This window comes from Musa acuminata, chromosome BXJ3-9, assembly GCF_036884655.1.
Source record: "Musa acuminata AAA Group cultivar baxijiao chromosome BXJ3-9, Cavendish_Baxijiao_AAA, whole genome shotgun sequence".
NCBI lineage: Eukaryota > Viridiplantae > Streptophyta > Magnoliopsida > Zingiberales > Musaceae > Musa > Musa acuminata.
In genome coordinates, this window is record NC_088357.1 from 41,877,451 (window position 1) to 41,899,497 (window position 22,047).

Sequence of the window (22,047 nt, forward strand, 5' to 3'; positions counted from 1 at the left end):
GTCTGCCTCTTGTCAAATAACAGCTAAATGGCCATTCTTTTGTAACATGCATTTAGCCGATACATGCATGATTCATCAATCTGGTGAACAAAAAGACCCTTTGTCATATACATCAAAAGAGGAGATGTTTCAGAGCATTTTGTGTAGACAAATTGAAGGGGCTTGTCAACAATGTCATCATGAAAGATAGATGCTTGAGGTAATACATTCTGATTTTGGGTACATCAATTTTCCAACTATCATTCTGGAATACAGGAGGGCATGTGATAGCTCAGACACAGTGCATGCCACTATAGAGCCTCATGAAGGCTACAAATCCCCAGGACAAGAACATAAAAATGAACAGTACAATGGGGAGTGTTCACAATATTCAGCCATCAAATGGATGTATGTATTCATGAATGACGCTCATGCTTGAACATGATGACTATGGCCGTGCAGTTATCCTTGCAGCGTCTTTCACGAATGGCTTCCCTCACGAGGCGACGGGCAGCAGTAGTAGCAGATGATGTCTCCTGCAATACACAATGTTAAACAAACGCCATCCGTTAAAGTTGAATGAGCAATGAACTTTTATTTATGGGCTCAAAGTAGAATGACACCGGCCAGCAAAGATTGGGAAGACCAACAAACGTGTTATACTAATATATTCCATTATCAGTAATTCCATCATTACATATATTCTTACAGAAAATACCCATAAATGTCTTATACTAATATACTCAACTAAATGGAAGAGCAGGAATATACTATGAATTTTTAAAATCCTAATTATTAACTTATTTAAGATTGACCAGCACTCGAAAGTCATCTTCTGCACAATGTGAAGTTGAAGCTCAGGAGCTAAATTTATCTTATCAAATGATCCATAAAAATTGGAAAAGCTTTATGTTTCAGTTGAAGCTTTGATCTATGGTATCTTGGAAGTCAGAACATTATTGTACTGAATGATCTTAAAAAAAGAAATTTACCACATTAGCAGGGGACAAAGACAGGACATATATATTCGGAGTGCATGATGCATTGTAAAAATGAACTACGATCAGATACCCTACAGTTCCTGGTTCGATTTGCAGATTCTGAATGGAACTGAACCAAATTTACATGGAAAACAAACTAACTTTATGATTAAACATACCATTATGTAGTATCTAAGCAGTTCAGTTTAGTATTTTGTGGTTCTTTCGCTGCCAAAATATAAAGAAAAGCCAGATCAAAAATTAAACTAGAAGTTGTTCGGATCCCATATCATCAAATTGAACTAAATTCATCAATCAAAAGAAACCAGGCTAAAGCAAACCAAACATGATATTTTGGTTTTTTTTCTAGGTTCAGAAGGTATATTTCCATCCCCACTATGATCTCAATAAAAAATAGTTTATTTGACAATTGTGGTGAAGAATGACAAGAGTATTAGGAACTGCCCATGATTATCAAAGAAGCACAAGAAGCCATAAAAGGAATCAAAGTATGTGCAGTATTTACCTTTAACTGCTTTTGAACGAAATCAACAGCATCACTAGGCCCAAAAACCTGTTTTAGCAATTCAAATGTAAAATATGGCTGCACATCATACATTATAGGAAAATAAGTCTAACTGATAAATGAGGATTTCAGACACTACATACCCCCCACAAGCCATCACAACCAAGGATCATGAAGTGCTCTCTTTCTGTAAGCTCAAAAGAATGAACATCAGGGGATGAAATAACTCCAAACTGCATGCCATTGATTTGGATGCATCAGTTAATCATGGACGGCACACTTGATGCACTACACTCACATCAGACGACTAACTAGAGAGGAGGAATCTATTTCCTCTGGAGATCTTTTCTGCCAGTCGATCAAAATAGGGGTGAGAAACCACAAATACTGAGCATTACATGTGGGAAATGAGGTTCACAGGACTAGAACCATGCTAAATTGATGCCAGATCCAATGCCTCAAAAGCCATCACTAAGGTTTTCACTACTGATTAAAATAGGTCATTACCTTAAGTTGGTGAAAAATCAATTGCACGATCTTGCAAACCAAGTCATAGAAGGCTGAGCTATCAATATTTTACAAAAACACATACTTTTGATCCATTACGAGGAAACTAAAGAAGTAAACCAAAATCTAAGAGAATTCATGTCAGAAAATGAACAGCATAAGACAAAAGTACTATAAATAGAAGGAATGCTACCAGATTAAACAGAAAATCAATGTCTCTCACTCTTATATTAGGAAGTTTTTGTTAAACTACAGTACTAATGGCTTTTCCATGTGGGTCAAAAACAACTTAAGCAAACAGTCTGGTGAAGCCTGATTGTCTTGTGACATATGGTAAATGTTTGCGAGCCATGAATGTCAAGAATTAATTCAATGTCATAAAGGAACCTTCAGACCCAAAAACATTTAAAAATTTTACATTACACAACCTTTTTAAATTGGCGATCCCCAAATGCTCTAGAAACCTCTAGCCGTCCCTGCAATCGTCCATTTGAACCCACAGAACCTCCAGCCTACATAAACAAGAAACTATGTCATTTTAAGTTACCACCAACATAAATAGTAGCATATTCTAGAAAAGTCAAATTAAGATCGAACAAGAAATTCAGATCCAAAAGAAATTAGAGATCAGAAAATTCAAGAAGTTACAATCCGAGATACATGGTCAGAACTATGTCTTCGACAGGAAACTGAACTTCTCCAGTCATCTTACCAACAGGACTGCCTGCATGATGCAATTATACAAATACACATGCAGATCCTTGATGATGCTTCTTGCACCAGTTATGGAATGTTTACCATACAGCAGAAGTTGTCACTACTTCCATATACATCATTACAGAAACCTGCTGGGTGATACAAGCTATGTTTATTATAAAAACTTCAATCATCCATTTATATTACTCTAGATACCCTAAAGTTGAATTAATCAATGACTGGTTTACCCAAAGAAACCACACCAAGACGATAAGATCAAATCTCAGTCTAGTACTAATAGTAACATTTGCTCAGACCAGTATGGTACCCGTATAGTTGGGGATACCATGTGCCAGTACATCCCTGTGCGGACCGACATGGATCTTAGAGAGGAAGTGAGAAATGAAAGAGAGTGAGAGAAGCGCGTAGGAGCAGGAGGAGAAGACAGACACGGAAAAGGAAGAGGCAGAGGTGGCATCACGTACTGATAGGAGGAGGCAGCGACCGCGTCAGGAGGCAGTGACAGTAACATAGCAATGAGAGAAGAGGGCAGAGGAAAAGAGAAAAAGACAGTTCCATAACAATTACCATAAATTAAAAAAAAAATACTGGTACCGAGCAATAGGCTTACCCTGGTTCCATTCATTACTGATCTACTTGTTATCCATTAAGCTTTGTATTGAGTTAACCAAATGTACAACCCATTCCAGATCAAACCAGAAGAAATTGTCCAATTGGTTGTTGTGCTGGTAAATACTAGCCCCTACTGAGCAACACTGATGATATGTTAAACCATAAAAAGATGAGGTTAACATTTATCTTTTAGACCATAGTGCAAAATGAAATTTTTGTTTATAGAACAGAAAGATATGGATATACCATTGAGAAGCAATGCTGGCAGAAGAGAATCTTAAGACGTGGTCAAAAAACAGAATAGGACTTGTAGGGGATTACAAGAGTATCACTTTTTACATAGAAATATCTTGTAGAAGCACTTCATGATGGAAGTTATCATATAGCAAAGAGAACCAAGGAAAGCAGTGTAGCAGCACAAACAAGGATACAGCAATAAACATTTTGCTATAGTCAAGGAAGTGTTGCAAAAATTTCAGATGGTCATTAAATAAGATAATTAATTCTTAGCCACAACTTCATTGTAAACAAGGAAGATAGGAGCCAGTTTCTACAGAATACAGGAGTTTGATAAAATCAAAAATGGAACATATGCAATCATGCATTTAGCATATGAGAAATAATTGGCAAAGGGTCACCTTTAAATTACAAGTATAAAAACCACCAAAATAGATGACAGGAAAGTATTTTCTGTAGCTACCCAAAAACAATGATTTCAATCACTCATTTGACTGTTCGGTACCCAAAGACAATGAGTTAAAAGGAAAATATTATTCAATTAAAAAATAAGATACCATCATTATAGACATAATTATCAACAAGCCTTATTGTGTCATAAGCATTAACAAATGAACAAATTATGCTATATCTTTATTATACCTAAAAATGATTAGCAAGTTGCTTCAGGTGACAGAAGAACAAGGAGAATTTAATGATTCAACAAAAATGTAAGAATTTATGTATCAAAAAAGAAGTATCAAACTTAATGTGTGACACGTATTTAGGATCACAAGAATAGTTTTGTTTATTAAAAAAACAATATCTGCATATAAGAACTCTAGATATGATTAAAGGAATTAAGCAATTTAGCATCATAAATGTAAATTTATGAATCAACTTAAAGTAACTCTAGAAAAATTAAGCATCTAAACACATCTTCAACAAATATTTTTCAGTAAATGATCATACAGATGTCAAGAGTTCCATACATATTTAAATGGACACTAATTTGGCTGTTGCTTCCGTAGACTGATAGTACAATCATCTGTTGCAAATGCTAATGCACCGAAATTCAAATATATTAAAGAGGATGGACATAAAAAATGGTAGTTGCCAAAGAAATGACATTGAGTGCACAGATTCACTACAAGACAAGCATGAAACAAACTTCTATGCAGGACATAAAGGTTTTCTTACCTTTTGGATGCGGGCACGTTCTTGTGGATAGATAGCTTTGTGTTCCCTCGTCACAACGATAGCTTTCAATGGAGATCCTCTTTCATCTGAAAGAGTTTGTGACCCCTCCACACTAGGTGAACGTGCTAATACAGCTTTAGCATCTCCAATATTAGCAACTAACACCTGGATGAATAGCAATTCATGACTAGAAAGAAAAGTTCTGGTTGACATCGTGCATAAAGGTTAGGGAACTTATGCTGCATTTGCTATTTCATCATTTTTGTGCCATGAATATATGCATTTCCAGATAAAAATTGTCACGCAAATTCGAGCTTGTAGATATAAGTAAAAAACTGAATTCTGGCTTAAAAAAAAAACATCCTCTCACAGTGAGATGTATTCTTGTATAGAAGAGTGTTTATGTCGACCACCAAACGCAACAGCAGAAAACAGTGTCCTTGTTCAGATTATATATAAAATTTAAATTGTCATTCGACTCCCAGTATCTACAGCAGTAATATAACAAATGTCATCTAGAAGATATATACTTCACTGAGCAAGGCAAAATCAAATCTGAAAAGCCTAGTCAGTAAGAAGAAAATAGTTATGGAGCTACCTAAAAAAATAATAAACAACAACATACCAAATGGTGCCAAGCTTTGGCTTCCCTAACTGATGTTTGGTGAACTGGGAATACCAGTCAACATCCACCAATTCAATCAATGTTGTAAACCATGTTGTACAATTTCAAACAACACTACATTAGTACAGGGGTTACTTTATTGCAAAATTTTCTTATTTCCTTACAGAAAGCTAGAAAAGGTATAAATATAGCTGCTGACCATCAAAACAAAATGTTTGGCAAAAAAGACATACTATATTGAAAAGACAGTATTTATAACTAGCCTTTTGTAAGTCAATTTTTTGTAATTATCAACAACAAACTCAGAATAAACAATATTCCTTCAAAACCACCATGGGACTTGCAATGTGCAAGAACTAATTAGGGATATTCAAACATGGATTGTAGTTTATACAAACTGGCAGAACAAAGAAGCACAAGGCATGACATTTTCGCATTGAACACCACATGGGTCCATATAAATCTCAATTCAGCTACATTGGCAAGCATCAGCGAAATAACTATGCAATTAATGTGGTATAAATGCATTACAGAGTGGCATATGAATATTGATTGTGTTGCTTTGTCAGCTGCATAATCTGGTTTCAGCCAAAATTTTCACATGTCTTAATATCAACCTTATACCCCTATATGAAAATCATATTTTGCATCTACTAAATTGTATAACTGCATTGCTATGTATGAAAGAAAATTAAGGAAACAATTTATCTTTGTAATTCTGTTGCATATAAATCTATGCAGTCACTTGCTTCTGAACCTTCACTGTGAACATCGAGTTTTATGCACATGCAATGGGTTGTAGATTAACAACTTTATAATTTCTAGTAAGAAAAGCTCTCAGAGAGCCTATGGTGGAAAACACCTTGAACAGACATTCATGTTATTGGGTACACCATAAAGCTGGTGCACAACCAACTGATAAAATTTAAGCAAAAAGAACTAACCATTTCCCCCAAAACCCAAACACAAACAGCAGTTGCACCATCTTGCCAGTTCCCTGAAAAGATTTTAGAATATAAGTCGGATCAGGTGAAATTCATCCAAAATTTTTTCAAAAAAGAGAACAAATAATTATCCTGGTTCAAATCTTAACCATTCTTAGATGACTAGGAACTGCTACTGTATATTCTTAGATATGTAATAATGCTATAAAGTATAAACAATTTCAAAAATCAATATCTAAATTAAATGGAAACAGCCGTTAGTATTTCATGCACCATAAGAAGAAACTAAATGTTACACAGAGGGAGACGATGCAACCTCACGAAAGATACTACATTGCTTCCTGAGTACCGAGAATATGCACTGTCCTCGTATATAAGCTGCACATATCTGACCCTCTCAAGATCTCACATTGCAGTGGATTACATACACGACTGTCTCTTTGGATATTTATGAATAATGCTTCATTATATTAAAAGAACACCTTTCTGATAATCATAAGGAATGTAACATGATATAATGCCTTGTCAATAGTCAATAAGAAACCAAATTGACTCTTGATTGGCTAACAATTTTATAGATAAGAAAAAAGTTCCAATGCAAGTGTACCTATAAACTAGGAACTAAGATTAGTGTGGGGTAATCATGCTACTGATCAAAAAATACTACAAAAACAAGCATATGATTTTGAACAGTAAACCTGAAGTTCAAGATTAGGTTAGATAGTGGACATTAAAAGGAAAGAGCAAAGGGAGTATACAAATATGAGCCATCTTGCATAAATTTTCGGTTGACAGTGGACAGTATACAACACCTGTCGCATGTGACACCCACATGAGGCATTCGAAATGCAACAGATGATAAAATCAGTCTTATGCACAAAACTGAACTTATGGCCTATCAGAAGTGATCAAATCAGCACGTGCCCGATCTTGTTAAGATTATATTCTTTTAAAAGACCCTTAAATTATTAAACGAGGACCAGAGATGATGTTCCAAGATGAGACTGAGAGATCCCACCATCCATAGCTTCATGTGTCAATTACATGCTTTCATGTGTGTATAAAGTTATAGACAAATTAATGAGATGATAATGAACTACTATTAACAAACTTGACATGAGGAGAAACATTTGGGCAGGTTACTCATGGTGATCAATCTACCAATGGAACTATACAGTTCACTTGTAGATTTTAATCATAGGACTTCCACTCAAGAAGACCACATCCTGGTTGGAGCATGTTGATCCCCATCATCTTCCTCAAGGGCTCTCTCTGAAGACACATTTTACCTATGTATCATTGATGATTGTCTTGGCTGATCACTATGCAATAGCATCAGCATAGATGGTTCTCTAAAACAAGGGTAAATATATACTGCTTCATTTGACACAATAACAGTGTGTCAGGAAGACTACATATGAAAAATCTGTGTATTGAAGTAGATTTTGTCTGTACCTTTAGCACTTTCTTGAAGTAACGATTCATCAGTCCTCCGAAAACCTGATGGTTAAAAACACATAAATGTAAGTGACTACAGTGAGCCAAGGGCAGTCTTCCTTAACATGGTTTTTCACAAAAAAGTAGCAAGATATATATATTTATTCATGCATGGTTTCAGATATAGGTCAGTGTCATAAGTTTTCATATGCTCCGGTACTGATCGGTATTTTTAAAAATATTTTTTCAGCTGATAAAAAAAAATAGTCTTATACATGAATAATTAGGTATTGCTTCGATAGAGGATAAGATAAGATAAAATCATTTAAGATGATACAAGCATATACTAAGAAAACCTCTAGATGCGATAGTCAGAAGATGCGAAATAATAAATGTTAGTCGTACGAAGAGAGATAAAGGAAGACATAAAAAGACCTTAATAAAAGCTATAAATAAGGATTTAAGTACTCTGAACTTAACTAAATATATAATTTTTTACTGATCTCAATGGAAATAAAAGATCCATATAGCCAACCTCAAATAATTGGGACTTACAGCTTTATTGTTGTTATTGTATTTTGTCAGCTAACACCAGGCAGTATGGGTCAGTATTATCAGTCCAGTAGATTATTGAAATTAGTATTAAACTGAGATTTAAAACTTTGATACGTGAATCATCAAGATAATCTGAACTCTGAACTCTGAAGTATTACTATCACACACCAGTTAATTAAGTTAATGGTGAATGAATCAGGACAACACCTACAGCAATTATACTAGATACAATGATTTAAACAATAATAAAAGGAAGCCTATTAGCAACTTTTTTTCGGCAAAGAGTTTTCTTCAAATCATATATGCTTCTAGCTAGGGCCTGATCATATATACTTCTAACCGTTCAAAAATCAAGACAAAAAGTAATATTTTTGTTTACCATTCAAAGTTTATAATTTTCAACTATAAGAGAACCCACAACCATAACTGACCAACCCTCCCAAAGAAAGAGAGAGAGAGAGAGAGAGAGAGAGAGAGAATATTATTTGAAGAAAAAACTCAATTTCTAGATAACACATAGACCTTTGATAATTGTCATGCACGATTGTCAACAACTACTTAGATCAAAGTTTCTTTGAAAGAAAAGTTCTCCAGTAACATCATTCCCAATAAGAGACTAATAAAAGCAAATATCTTTTCATCCATGAAAAACATACCACATAATATCATTTGGGAATAAATAACAAAGAGAAGCTGATCTTCCAACTTTGTAACACTTCATATAGAACAACACCCTATTCACATTTAAGCCCAATAGGCATCTCAACATTAAGAATATAAGGTACCTTCAAAGATAGCCTTTTTGGCTGCCTTGATATCCATCTGCAACATTAAAAATGAGATAGATGGAGAATAAAAATCAGAACATGAGCAGAATATATAATGCATTCCATACATATAATTTAACGAAGTCAATTTAAAAAGAAAAAACAGAAGAACTAGTTCCACTAGAGTGTAAGATCTAAAGCTTGGTTAATTGAAACAGCGTATAACCATATGCAACAATGCTAAAAATGCTTCTACCTGCAACCTAAGAATCAATGTCTAGGAAAAGGTAAATAATGTCAACAAAAGGAATAATTCTGAGTTTTGTATTGTAAAATCTATAAGCCTAAGAAATTATATTCCCAGGTTGGCTATGAAATAAAACAAGGTACAAATTCAGAAAAAGAAATTATCAAATCTAGCTGCTTATCATCTGCAGCAACACTAGAAATGCCACCTACCCGAAACCTAAGAAGAATTATATTATAACTTTATTTGCAAAATATGTACATTGAATATAAGATTCACAAAGCAACTTAGATATGATCATGATATCAAAACCAATGACCATATCCTGATGCCCAGGGTAGAGCAGACCCAAGTTTATAATCAGAACACAGAAGAAACTGGCTAGGCCCATTGATAGCCAGAGATTAGCAACTGCAAATCATTCCTTTTTCCCATCTATGGGTGTCTTCTTGACAGAGTCACAGATATCGATGACTTCTCAACAGTGACAGATCTGAGACCAAAATTCCATCAACAACAATTGATAGCCGAAGATTAACAGGTGGACTGTGGATCTTCCTGGAGTGTAGGAGTCCACTGTCTTGGAAGAGGGAAAAAGATACGAGGAAAAGAAAGAAGATTGTCAACAAAAATAACTTACTTTTGTGAAAAAAAATTTCTCCCTCATTTAAGTAAATATATTAATGCTTAAGATTCTTTGAGTTGCCAACTCCTGAACCTGATTGCCTGGTCTGAGACAGTCCACACCTAATCTCCAATAGACTGGCCATTCTCAATCACAAATTTCAATAATTTTTCTTTTGATTTCCAATAACATGTTGATTATAATTAGCCATGCAAACCTAATATATGCTTAAAGAGCGACTAAATTTACCCAAAATAAGTACATTCACAGCATACAGAAAGTATTAGCAGGCTCATGCATGAACTTCACATTACTTATTTTTCATAGGTACAATAAAAGCTTATATTGGCAACGGGAACAAAGTCCGTTCCGCATACCGTAAGACATCAGTTGAGAACATCTTACTTCCTGTTATCACAGTATAGCATTCAAGAACTGGTAACAATTAAATTTCTAACAGAAAAGAAAAAATTTATCAACAAATTACATTTTATCAAAAAATCAGTTAACACAGACCAAGCAGACACACCAACTCACGTGGTAACCCTGCTGCAAGAACATTTGCATGTAAATGCTTCTGTGCATATTCAGCAGCCAAGCGACCACCATGCCCATCATAAACTGCAAAATGTGCACATCTGTGGTACAGACAGAGCTCAGATAAATTTCCAAATTTTAATATGAAACAGAGACAGAAAAAGAAATTATCATCTTCTAAGCAGGACAAAAAGACACTGCACGTCATGGGCCATCATTGTGTGCATAGTCATGGGCTGTTCTCTAGAATTAGATACATATAATGACTAGCACAGAGATAAAATTCAGCCTATATAGTCATTACAGCATACAATTAGAAGTACCAAGATTAAACAACATACATATAAATAACATGATCACATAGTACATTCTCTATGAAACTACAGATACATAAATTCTTTTCCAGAAAAAAGATGTACAGAATCTTCAGATATGATTATGAACTGTGAGATGTATAATCTGGTTAAGTTTCTAATGATGCTAAGCTAAGTAAACAAACATTAGGAGTTTCATCCACTTATTTCAATCAACTCGTTGCAAAGAGAATGAGCATACATATGATGAACTATTAAATCTTCAGTATAAGACAGCAGCTTGAAAAAGGTTTTTCTTGAATATGACAAGTTCTCATATGACAAAGAAAAACATTTGTCATGAGTTGTTACTACATCTGAAAAACACAAGAAAAATGAAAAAAAATCTTTTCGAGAAAGTATCCAGATGAAAAATATGATGCAAGATATTTATTCAAAACTACCTGGCTTAGCTAAGCAATTACAAACTGCACACAGCAGTATATACATCTTGGATAAACACTGAAGATAGTAACGTAGCACAAGTTTCATGAGCTTTAAAAAGTTAATTTCAACTCTGCCATGCATCAGAATGAATTCAGGCATAAAACTGGTTGAAGTGGTTTATATAATAGCTAGTCACAAAGATGAAGACATAACTGTTAAGTACCTCAATTTTCCAGGAGATTCCAAGCTTGCATCTAAAAGGACTACCGAAGCATCCTCCATTGTGTGCCTCGATCCTTTGTCTTCTGCTGCATCAGCTTCAATACAGGTTACCATGCTAGCCTGATGTGGTGTGTCTGCTGAAGTGCATGAAGATGTAAATTCTGATGAGTTTATCAGTTATAAGTCCTTGACAAAAGTTCTTGCAGTCCTTACAGAGCTTGTCATCAAAATTACTCTCTTTTGTGCCGTTCATTTCATCAGAAACTGACTGATTGTTTACTGACACACTGCAATCTCCATTAACGCTTTTATTTTCTACACCTGTGTCAACATCAATACCTTTGGACCTCTTTGTAATTGGATCATCATCATTGAAGTTTGCCCCACGTTTATGATCAGCCATATTGACCTAAATATCCTTAAGAAAAGACTATGACTGCAGCAGCAATGACTTAAAGCCTCAGAACACGAGACAAGTACCTGAACAAGTAAATATCACATATCCAAATTGTACATGAAAAGCAACGAAAAAACATGCTAAAGAAAATGATTTTTCAATCTTCTATTGATTACAACCATAAAATCATACTTGCTTAAAAAGAAACATCATGGTTATTTAAATCGCTTATGCATACAAATATATATTTTAATCAAAAGCAATTACGTCGAATGTAATCACCAATTATTTTATTCTCCCTCACATATATCAAATTACCATAAATAATATGTTGCTTTATTTAAATTATTAACTTCCTTGTTTGTGTAGTATAATTAAGGAAATGATTAAATTTGATATCCTCAATAATGTTGACAAGTTAGAAATTATGTCAATCAATTAATTATTGTTTGATTTATTTCCTAATGAGTGATGTGATTTTTAAAAAGTAAATGATTCAAATTCTATTTTTGTGTGTGAACCATAAGAAATAAATATTACAATTCTATCTTTGTATGTGAAAGCAAAATAAAAATAAATTAAAAATAAAAATTAAATTATTACTTACCTTTTTGGGGATAACTTTCTTTATATAGAGAAAGTTCCTCCTTCCTTATTCCTACCAAGCTTGGCAGTAGAAGGATTTAGGAGAGGATTCTCCGAGGAGAGGGGGGATTCTTTATTTTTTTGTTACTAGCTTTTACTCATATTTTAAAATCTTTGATATTAATTAGTTTAAATTTAAAATCATGAATCTAAATAAGTTAATTTATGAAAAATAATGATTTGAGGTTAATTATTATTTTTTAATTTTTTAAAGTATTTTTAAAAATATTAAAATATAATTTAATAAGAATGATCAAATTGGAGTCTGACCCGAGTTAAATTAATTGGCTAAACCAGCCTATATGGCCAAACGTGACCCACCCATGTGACCCAGTACAACTCAGCCCATGTAAACAAATATGGTCTAGCCCATGTGGTTAGGCAAGACCCAACCCATGTGGCCAAATAGAACCCACCCTATATGGCCAGGCATGACCCGGCCCATGTAGCTAGATATAATGCAACCCATGTGGCCAAGTAACTTGGGACAGGTAATCAGGTATATATGACGCACATGACCCGTCCAAGACTGCACTATACGATATAGTTCATTTTTCTCTCTCTTTATTAGTTTGAGCTCGTTAGTTGATTGAACCAGACAGGTTTAATCGGTTCAAGCCAATTCAGGATGATTCTAAACTAACTTGACTTAGTTCAAGCCTACTTAACCTAATTAAAATCAATCAAGTCTAAATTAAACTAGCCTAGAATGATTCCAGATTGATTCCACAAGGATTTACGGTTGGTTCCGTTAGATCTTAATTGAATTGAGTTTGGTTCAAGTTAATTGAGTTATTCCAATCAGGGATCTAGTTGATTGAGGATTATTGAGATATTAATGTCTCATGTCTTTATGATTTGATGAACTTAAAAATTTGATCTGAAGGTGTCATTTTAAAATGATTATTGGTTTTCTCACTTTTTTTAGATTAAATTGATGATATTGATATGATTGTTACTATGTAGTATATGTAACTATACTAAGTGGTCCATATTAAAATTATAATCTGTAAAAAAAGCTACAGGTCCATCATAGTGTGGAGCCACCAATGGAGATAGTCTGACAAATTATATATCGAGCATAATCTCTCGTAAAACTTTATCATACTACTTCATGGATGCATATATGAATGAATGGATGAATGTAAATGAATTATCAATGTTGATTACGTATCCCTGTCGAGAGCAGGTAGGACGATTCCTTTCAAGGATCAATAGGCCATCAAACGTGGCAATTAGACGATTCCTCCAACTATTGTTGAGAGGAACGTGTCCTCATTTAAGTGGCTAAGGGATACCACTCTATCCGTTGATGGGAGTGCGATATAGGTTCTCTCCAACCACTATTGGAATGAATCCATCCCGTAGAGTATGCCGCTGTTAGGAGTCTACCATCGAGTGAAATAAACATCTTTGTTGTTTGGATATTATATATATCATTAACATATGTCGTAAATAACTGATGCATGATTTTGTTTATTGTATAAGAATTATCATATTTTTTTATATATGAATTTTATAATAAATTGATATGTTATCATTTCATATTAAATTATTGACATTTATATATTTCACGAATATTAAAGATTATTTTTATGATTTTTCGAAAGTTCCTACCAGCATTGTGTAGTTGCTAATATGTTTTTATTTTATATTTATTTTTAAAATAACCTACTACTTTATAATAGATATGAGGGTTGGATAGAAACTTTTTCGTCACTTATGGCCCTACTAAGAAGATGTGATTTTTTCAATTAAAAAGTATTTAGTGTTGTAAAGACAAGGATATGATTTCAAACATAAAAAAAGAGTCTTCTGTAAATTATGAATAACAAAATTATGGCTTTTTATAGATATGGGATGTGACATCGAATGTGCAAAAAAAAAGCAATTAGAAAACATGTTAGTGAAAAATGACTTTTCACTCTTATATTGATTATAATCACAAAATATTCTTAGCTAAAAAGAAAACATCATGGCTATTTAAACTGCTTAAGTGCTTATACATACAAACAAATTTCTTCAATAAAAAATCATTCATATCAAACTTTATATACTTTTCCAAATTTAAAAGATAAGGCAAAAACAAATATATCATTAACGCACATATTGTTCCAATAAATAATGTGTTCATGAAGGAACATTTACTATCCATTAATGGCAAATCAATAAATGATAGTCAAATCAATACAATGTCCACTTTCCACTAATGGCAAGGATGTAAAAGTTTCTTTTGTTTTTGATCATGTATAACAAAGAAGAAAAACAGAGATGCTAATACCGAAAATCTTAAATTTCTTTCTTGGGAAAATTCCTAAAACATAATCAAACATAGGATTCCAAGAATTTTATCGATGTAACAAAATCTTATTAAAGAAAAAAAATATCATAAAACAACTCAGAGAGAGTTTTTACTGTTACAGGAAGATGTCATTGACATCCTGGTCAGCCCGACGTGACCTAGACCCATGTGCATATGGTTGTCTAAGGTGCCTCCGAGATGGAAACGCCGAGCCTTCGAGGTGCCACTTGCCTCATACTTACCCGAGACCATTGCCTATGCAACAATATATTGATTGGCCCTTTGAAGTGCCTCGTGTACAAACGTCGATGATCTCTCTATCAACGACCGAAAGAGTCAAGGGCCTCAGTCCTATCATGAAGGTCTGTCTATATTATGAGTGATGGATGGGCATTTACTATGCCTCAGATCTCATTGATGAACCATGCGACAAAGTCTGCAAGCGTTTCTTCCTCCCCTTGCCCGAGCCTAAGGATTGTTGCTGCTAAAGGCCAAGGCTATATGTTCTCAATGAAGTGAAGTTCAAACTCCCTTGCCAACTAGGTAAAAAGGCCAATAAAAAGTGATTTCAAGCGAGCATACCATTCTCGTGTTGAGCCTCTTAACATGGTCGGGAAGGTGCGGCACATTAGTGCATCCGAGTGCCATATAGCAACATATGGGAGCAAAAGGCTGCAATGTGCTCCTTTGGATCGACATATTACTGTCAAATGCCTCCAAGCACGAGAGACAAAAGCTCACTGGAATTGGTTCCTCTTGGATTGTTTGAGTGTCGATAACTAACCCGAGGTGGGGGCGACCAACGCTTCCCCTTTACTCTTGGAGCTCTCGCTACATCTCCTCCAAACATTGGTCCATCTATTATAGTTGAATTCGCAAGGAATCCTTCGTTGAGTCCACTAACTGAGCCTCGAATTCAAGTGGGGCAAACTGAGGGTGGTGCGATCGTTTGAATTCCACGGTCAGGGATAGAAGTGCCCCCAGCATTGTGTAGTTGCTAATGTGTTTTTATTTTATATTTATTTTTAAAATAACCTACTACTTTATAATAGATATGAGGGTTGGATAGAAACTTTTTCATCACTTATGGCCCTACTAAGAAGATGTGATTTTTTCAATTAAAAAGTATTTAGTGTTGTAAAGACAAGGATATGATTTCAAACATAAAAAAAGAGTCTTCTGTAAATTATGAATAACAAAATTATGGCTTTTTATAGATATGGGATGTGACATCGAATGTGCAAAAAAAAAGCAATTAGAAAACATGTTAGTGAAAAATGACTTTTCACTCTTATATTGATTATAATCACAAAATATTCTTAGCTAAAATGAAAACATCATGGCTATTTAAACTGCTTAAGTGCTTATACATACAAACAAATTTCTTCAATAAAAAATCATTCATATCAAACTTTATATACTTTTCCAAATTTAAAAGATAAGGCAAAAACAAATATATCATTAACGCACATATTGTTCCAATAAATAATGTGTTCATGAAGGAACATTTACTATCCACTAATGGCAAATCAATAAATGATAGTCAAATCAATACAATGTCCACTTTCCACTAATGGCAAGGATGTAAAAGTTTCTTTTGTTTTTGATCATGTATAACAAAGAAGAAAAACAGAGATGCTAATACCAAAAATCTTAAATTTCTTTCTTGGGAAAATTCCTAAAACATAATCAAACATAGGATTCCAAGAATTTTATCGATGTAACAAAATCTTATTAAAGAAAAAAAATATCATAAAACAACTCAGAGAGAGTTTTTACTGTTACAGGAAGATGTCATTGACATCCTGGTCAGCCCGACGTGGCCTAGACCCATGTGCATATGGTTGTCTAAGGTGCCTCCGAGATGGAAACGCCGAGCCTTCGAGGTGCCACTTGCCTCATACTTACCCGAGACAATTGCCTATGCAACAATATATTGATTGGCCCTTTGAAGTGCCTCGTGTACAAACATCGATGATCTCTCTATCAACGACCGAAAGAGTCAAGGGCCTCAGTCCTATCATGAAGGTCTGTCTATATTATGAGTGATGGATGGGCATTTACTATGCCTCAGATCTCATTGATGAACCATGCGACAAAGTCTGCAAGCGTTTCTTCCTCCCCTTGCCCGAGCCTAAGGATTGTTGCTGCTAAAGGCCAAGGCTATATGTTCTCAATGAAGTGAAGTTCAAACTCCCTTGCCAACTAGGTAAAAAGGCCAATAAAAAGTGATTTCAAGCGAGCATGCCATTCTTGTGTTGAGCCTCTTAACATGGTCGGGAAGGTGCGGCACATTAGTGCATCCGAGTGCCATATAGCGACATATGGGAGCAAAAGGCTGCAATGTGCTCCTTTGGATCGACATATTACCGTCAAATGCCTCCAAGCACGAGAGACAAAAGCTCACTGGAATTGGTTCCTCTTGGATTGTTTGAGTGTCGATAACTAACCCGAGGTGGGGGCGACCAACGCTTCCCCTTTACTCTTGGAGCTCTCACTACATCTCCTCCAAACATTGGTCCAACGCTTCCCCTTTACTTTGTGGTCCCACTACACCTTCTGTATGTTTGATATGATATCCAGAGCTTTGGTTATGTGTTTCTGTACATGCTTTGGATAAGAATGATATGAATGCAACGTCAAATACGACGTTTGAGCTTCTATTTAGTATTTGTTATTGATATGTTCTGAAATGTTTCATTTGTTATTGATATGCTCCGAAACATTTCATACCCCATTGATATGCTCCGAAATATTCCATCTGTTATTGTTACGCTTCAAAATGTTCCATGTCATTGATATGCTCCGGAACATTTCATACGCCATTGATATGCTCCGAAATGCTTCATCTGCTATTGTCTCAAATTATTGTTCACAATACCCTTTTGTACTCTGGTGTTTGTGGGATTATTTGGACCTTTGCCAGAAATGGTAAAGGGTATGTGCTTAGAGCCTGCGATGCTCTAGATTATGTTTGGTGGTCATTCAGAAATGGATGGACCATATTATGTTTGGAATCCCACTTCACCTTCTATCTGTTTCATCTGTTATTGTTACGCTTCGAAATGTTCCATATGTCATTGATATGCTCCGGAACATTTCATACGCTATTGATATGCTTCAATTACTCTGTTCTCCATTTGCTATGAACTGATATGTTCTGAAATGTCCTATTTGCCATTGATATGCTCCGGAACATCTCGTATGCTATTGATATGCTCCAATTACTCTATGCTCCATTTGTTATGAATCAAATATGTTTTGAATGACATGATACATATGATTTTGTATCTAATTAGGTGGTATCCTTGAGAATTCTTGTATTCTGCCTTGCATTATGATACCTTACTTGTTTGAAATCATTCCTTTTGTTCTGAATATGCTTTGTCACTTGCGGAGCTGTTTTTAGCTCACTCCGTTATTATATAAATCTTTCAGGTCAGCTTGTCACTCTTTGAGATGTTTGATTTGGGCTGAGGCAGTGGATAGCTATTCAGAATTATGGGCAAGTCTTGTTGGTTATTATGTTATTGTTGTATAAGCATATTTTGTATGTAATGAAATGTTGTTGATGAATCAAAATGGATATACTGTGTAGGCCTCAAGCACTCTTAGGATGTCGGCACCACGTCGGGTCAGGGAATCTCGACGGATATCGATGGTAGTAGAGCCGAGGACTGTGGTTGAGTTGGTGGCACCATCTGTTGGATTAACTAGGGCAAAAGAAGAGCGACGACCTGTATAATCCTTGCTAGTGTCTATACCTGCTAAGTGAGGTTTAAAAATACCTCACAGGGACGAGTAGGTGGCTTGAGACCTTCCTTGGGGGTGAGAGACCTGTATCATTAAATAGATGCTAGTACCACATTGGTGTTTGCACTAAGATGGACGCAATGATGTGCGGAAAGGATGGCTATTGTGCCCCCTAAGTGAAAGTATTGTCAATCGGGGGCAAAGCCTCTTCACTCAAGTGTTCATTGAGCAGATCGATGGGCGAGAGTTTCTATGAAATCAGGCCCTCCTTCTAGTACCAAAAATGTTACAGGAAGATGTCGTTAACGTCATAGTCAGTCCGATGTGGTCTAAGCTCATGTTTGCAAGGTTGTCCAAGGTGCCTTCGACGTGAAAACGTTAAACCAAGTGTCACTTGCACAAAGATCAAGATCAAGAGAGGTTTCCAGACCCAATCACTCCGACGCCCAAGTTAGTAACACGAGATAAATGTGTGTGATCGTGAGTGATGAAAAGTGATCCTCCCTTTTCCACTACGCTAAAACTGAGCTTTTATATATGGTCATAGATGAACAGACTATTCTATAAAATATTATGTAAAGAAACAGCCCTCAACCACCTCTAACAATCTTTCCGTGGCTTTTTTCCATGTGGGCGATAAGGGTTAGATAGCTTGTAACTGTCTGCCTTGGATCCTTGTCCAGATAGCTTGCAACCATCTACCTTAGACCCTTATCCATATGGGTAGACAGAAGGGTGGCCGTCTCCGGACTGAATACCACGTGTCAGATGAAGATTGGTGCATCTACCAATAAGATTTGTCCGAGAGACCAATTGCTAATCAAAGAAACTCATCCCCAACCTCTACAAAATATGTATACCTATAGTATCCAAATAAAAAAAGGGGGCGGGGGGGAGGGGGGTGGGTGGGGGATGGGGGGGTGGAGAGAGGGGGAGAGACAACATATCCGTATATGCATATATATATTCAAGAAATCGAGCCATTTCCAGCTGAAACAATTCAAGATTCCTCAATCTTGAGCCCTTTTTTCCCCTGATCCTATGAAAGCAAACCTCTACCGCACTTTTCATTGACAACAAATAATGCCGTTCTTTTCGCGGCGAAAGAAACCCCGTATTACGCCCAAGAAATCAAACAGCGCGAATAATCTTAAAGATCAGCGATAGGGAGAGCGCGAGCAAGGCGTGTACCTCCGGATTCTTGCTGCGATTAAGCGAGACAGTCGGCCCAAGCTCGGAAATGGGGTTGATGTCGGCGCTTCTCGGGATGCTTCAGTCTCCCTTCTTCGTTTAGGTAAGGGCTGATCCAAACAAAAACAAACCTTTTCCAGATCTCTATCCTACCCGCTCAGCTACCTTTCCTTCTTGGATAAGAAACGCCAGGGACCCACATGGGCCCACCAATCCTTGGAATCACTAGGCAGGTTTGAGACGTGATGACGTTTAGGTTGAAGAGGGCGGAGGTAGAGTGTGGCTCGAACCCGGCTCGGTCGGACCTCGTTCTTAGGCGTCTTGAGCCGTCATTAGCCCGCCAAACCCACACAGTGAAAGACATATTTCTCTACCTCTCCGACGTTACCCACTGACTTACCTTCTCTTCTTCTAATGGAGGAGAAGCGGGACCCGCCATCAGACCATGTTGTAAGGCCTCCCAAGACCACGCGATGACAGACACGTTTATCTACCTATTGCTATTCGACCGTTACCCGCTCAGCCACTGTAATACTCGCTAATAAGACGCCTGGGACCTGCATGGGCCCACAAATGCTTCGAATCAGTAGGCTGGTGAGTGACGCATAAATTTCTTAAGATTCATCTAATGTAATAAAGTAAAATAATCATATCATTTTTTATAGAATTAATTTGAAATTGTAGCAAATATGTTAAATTTTCATTGAATAAATATAATGACACATTCCATTTTATGTCAACATGTGAATAATGTTGAAGTATATTATTATATGAAACATTAAACTACAAATCAATGCACAATATAACCAAAAATACATGGAGGTCCTCAACATTCAGTAAAAGCGCCTGTTAGACATGAGAAGAGTGAAGTGATTGTGAAGAATCACATCTTTATTTCTCTAAAATGAATAAAAATAATCATGTCACTTTTCATTTTAGTAATTTCATTATCCTAAAATTATATGCCCTCGGTAGAGTGAATTATGTCCTTAAGGCTTATTATTATTTTGATGTTATCGACCGGGAGTCGGCACGATTTGATCTTGACTTGAAGGCATAAAATTATCTAACTTACCCTCGTGACGGTCTAATAGGGTGATCACTAAGAGGATATGTGGTAATCAACTGATGGATTATAATTGGCACCATAATATTCTCTATCAAGAATAAAATTACATGCTATATGAACAACATAATAACACGTGTGTGATGTGTTCGTCCAAAATATTTATCTAGAGCAAACAAGTGATACCCAATTTTGCAATAACCTATTTTGCTAAAAATATAAAGTAGAAGTCCATATTAATACTACTACTGTGTTATTTTGTCAGCACAAAGGAAACAGACAAATGGCTTAAAACGCAATTATCACTTGCTAGTTACATGCATTGCATCCAACAATAAGATAAGATGCAGCTTACTTTGTCTGTTTTAGAATGCATGTAACATCTCACATTTATGGTCATGAAGATGATTGCTAGTTCAGCGGTAGTGCATCCCTAGTGAATGAATCATGTAAGTTGGACACTCCACCATCAGCTCTAATTGCTTCCCAAGACCTGGTCACTGTCATGTCTTCTTCAAGTGCTCAGCTCCAGATTCCTTACCAGTTCTTTCACACACACACTTTGAGTCACCTTCATCCTGTTGGACTTATGATTCACATGAACCTAATTAAGCAATCAAATCAGAGGTGTTTCATGCCTAGCTATCACAGCAAAGCTGGGACTATAAAACTATTTTGTCAATGAATTAAGAGCATGCTTTGACAGGACATATGCAGCAAAATAGATCCATGAGCAGAACTAGTTAATGTAAAGAACAAGCATACCTTGAACAGGAGGCAGCCAAAGCACATCATTTGGGTGCTCACAGATATTATCTGAGCATCATAAACCTGGAATTAATAAGCTTCTGGTAGCCTCTGATGACTGTCCTTAAAAGTTCTGGGGCTGAAACAAATGCAATAGAACAGTCTATTAGCAAGCTGCTTACTGGTGCTGTGGACATGGCAAGGGGCTGAAGGTGATGACAGAAGCATAGAGAGCACAAAGGAGTGAGATGCAGAAGAGCTTGCAGGTCACCATCTGTGCTCTCTATCTTCTGTCAACAGCATCACCAAAAACGCCTCCATTGCCTTCCTACCAGCAACAGAGAGAAAAGAATGGGGTACTAATAAAGCTAGGGTAAGAACAAGTGGAGCTCAAGAGGCTTGCCAGTACCAAAGAAGACCTCCCCCACACACCTATTTATAGGATGACCGAGAACAAAAGGAGTGTTCTTCAACTCTTAATTACCTAATCTTGCACCAGTGTGCCAACAA

At 36.0% G+C, this 22,047-nt stretch overlaps 1 protein-coding gene across 13 annotated transcripts; it reads right to left on the reverse strand.

Moving 5' to 3' along the window:
- Positions 1-152: 152 nt before the first annotated feature.
- Positions 153-21,957, reverse strand: LOC135649599 (probable protein phosphatase 2C 67). Of its 13 annotated transcripts, none has more exons than XM_065168122.1 (14): positions 21,556-21,956; positions 21,179-21,368; positions 19,725-20,281; positions 11,650-11,916; positions 11,438-11,573; positions 10,467-10,575; positions 9,084-9,120; positions 7,762-7,806; positions 6,307-6,359; positions 4,738-4,902; positions 2,421-2,504; positions 1,629-1,718; positions 1,486-1,533; positions 153-515 (listed from the first exon to the last, which is right to left on the reverse strand). In XM_065168122.1, exons 4-14 carry the CDS (start codon positions 11,837-11,839, stop codon positions 396-398), a joined length of 1,077 nt encoding a protein of 358 aa, XP_065024194.1. In that variant the 5' UTR covers positions 11,840-11,916; positions 19,725-20,281; positions 21,179-21,368; positions 21,556-21,956; the 3' UTR covers positions 153-395. The 13 variants fall into 13 exon arrangements, 12 of the variants coding, with proteins under 12 accessions (XP_065024194.1, XP_065024193.1, XP_065024200.1 ...); XM_065168121.1 differs by having other exon boundaries at positions 21,179-21,376; XM_065168128.1 differs by having other exon boundaries at positions 11,438-11,570; positions 11,776-11,916; positions 21,179-21,394.
- Between the last annotated feature and the right edge of the window lie 90 nt (positions 21,958-22,047).

Coding starts and splice junctions, on each gene's coding strand:
- LOC135649599 (XM_065168125.1), bottom strand. CDS start 11,839: ATGGCTGATCATAAACGTGGGGCAAACTTCAATGATGATGATCCAATT. Junction 10,576..11,437: donor GAATCTCCTGGAAAATTGAG/GTACTTAACAGT, acceptor TCTGTACCACAG/ATGTGCACATTTTGCAGTTT. Junction 2,505..4,737: donor AACGTGCCCGCATCCAAAAG/GTAAGAAAACCT, acceptor TTGTTTATGTAG/GCTGGAGGTTCTGTGGGTTC.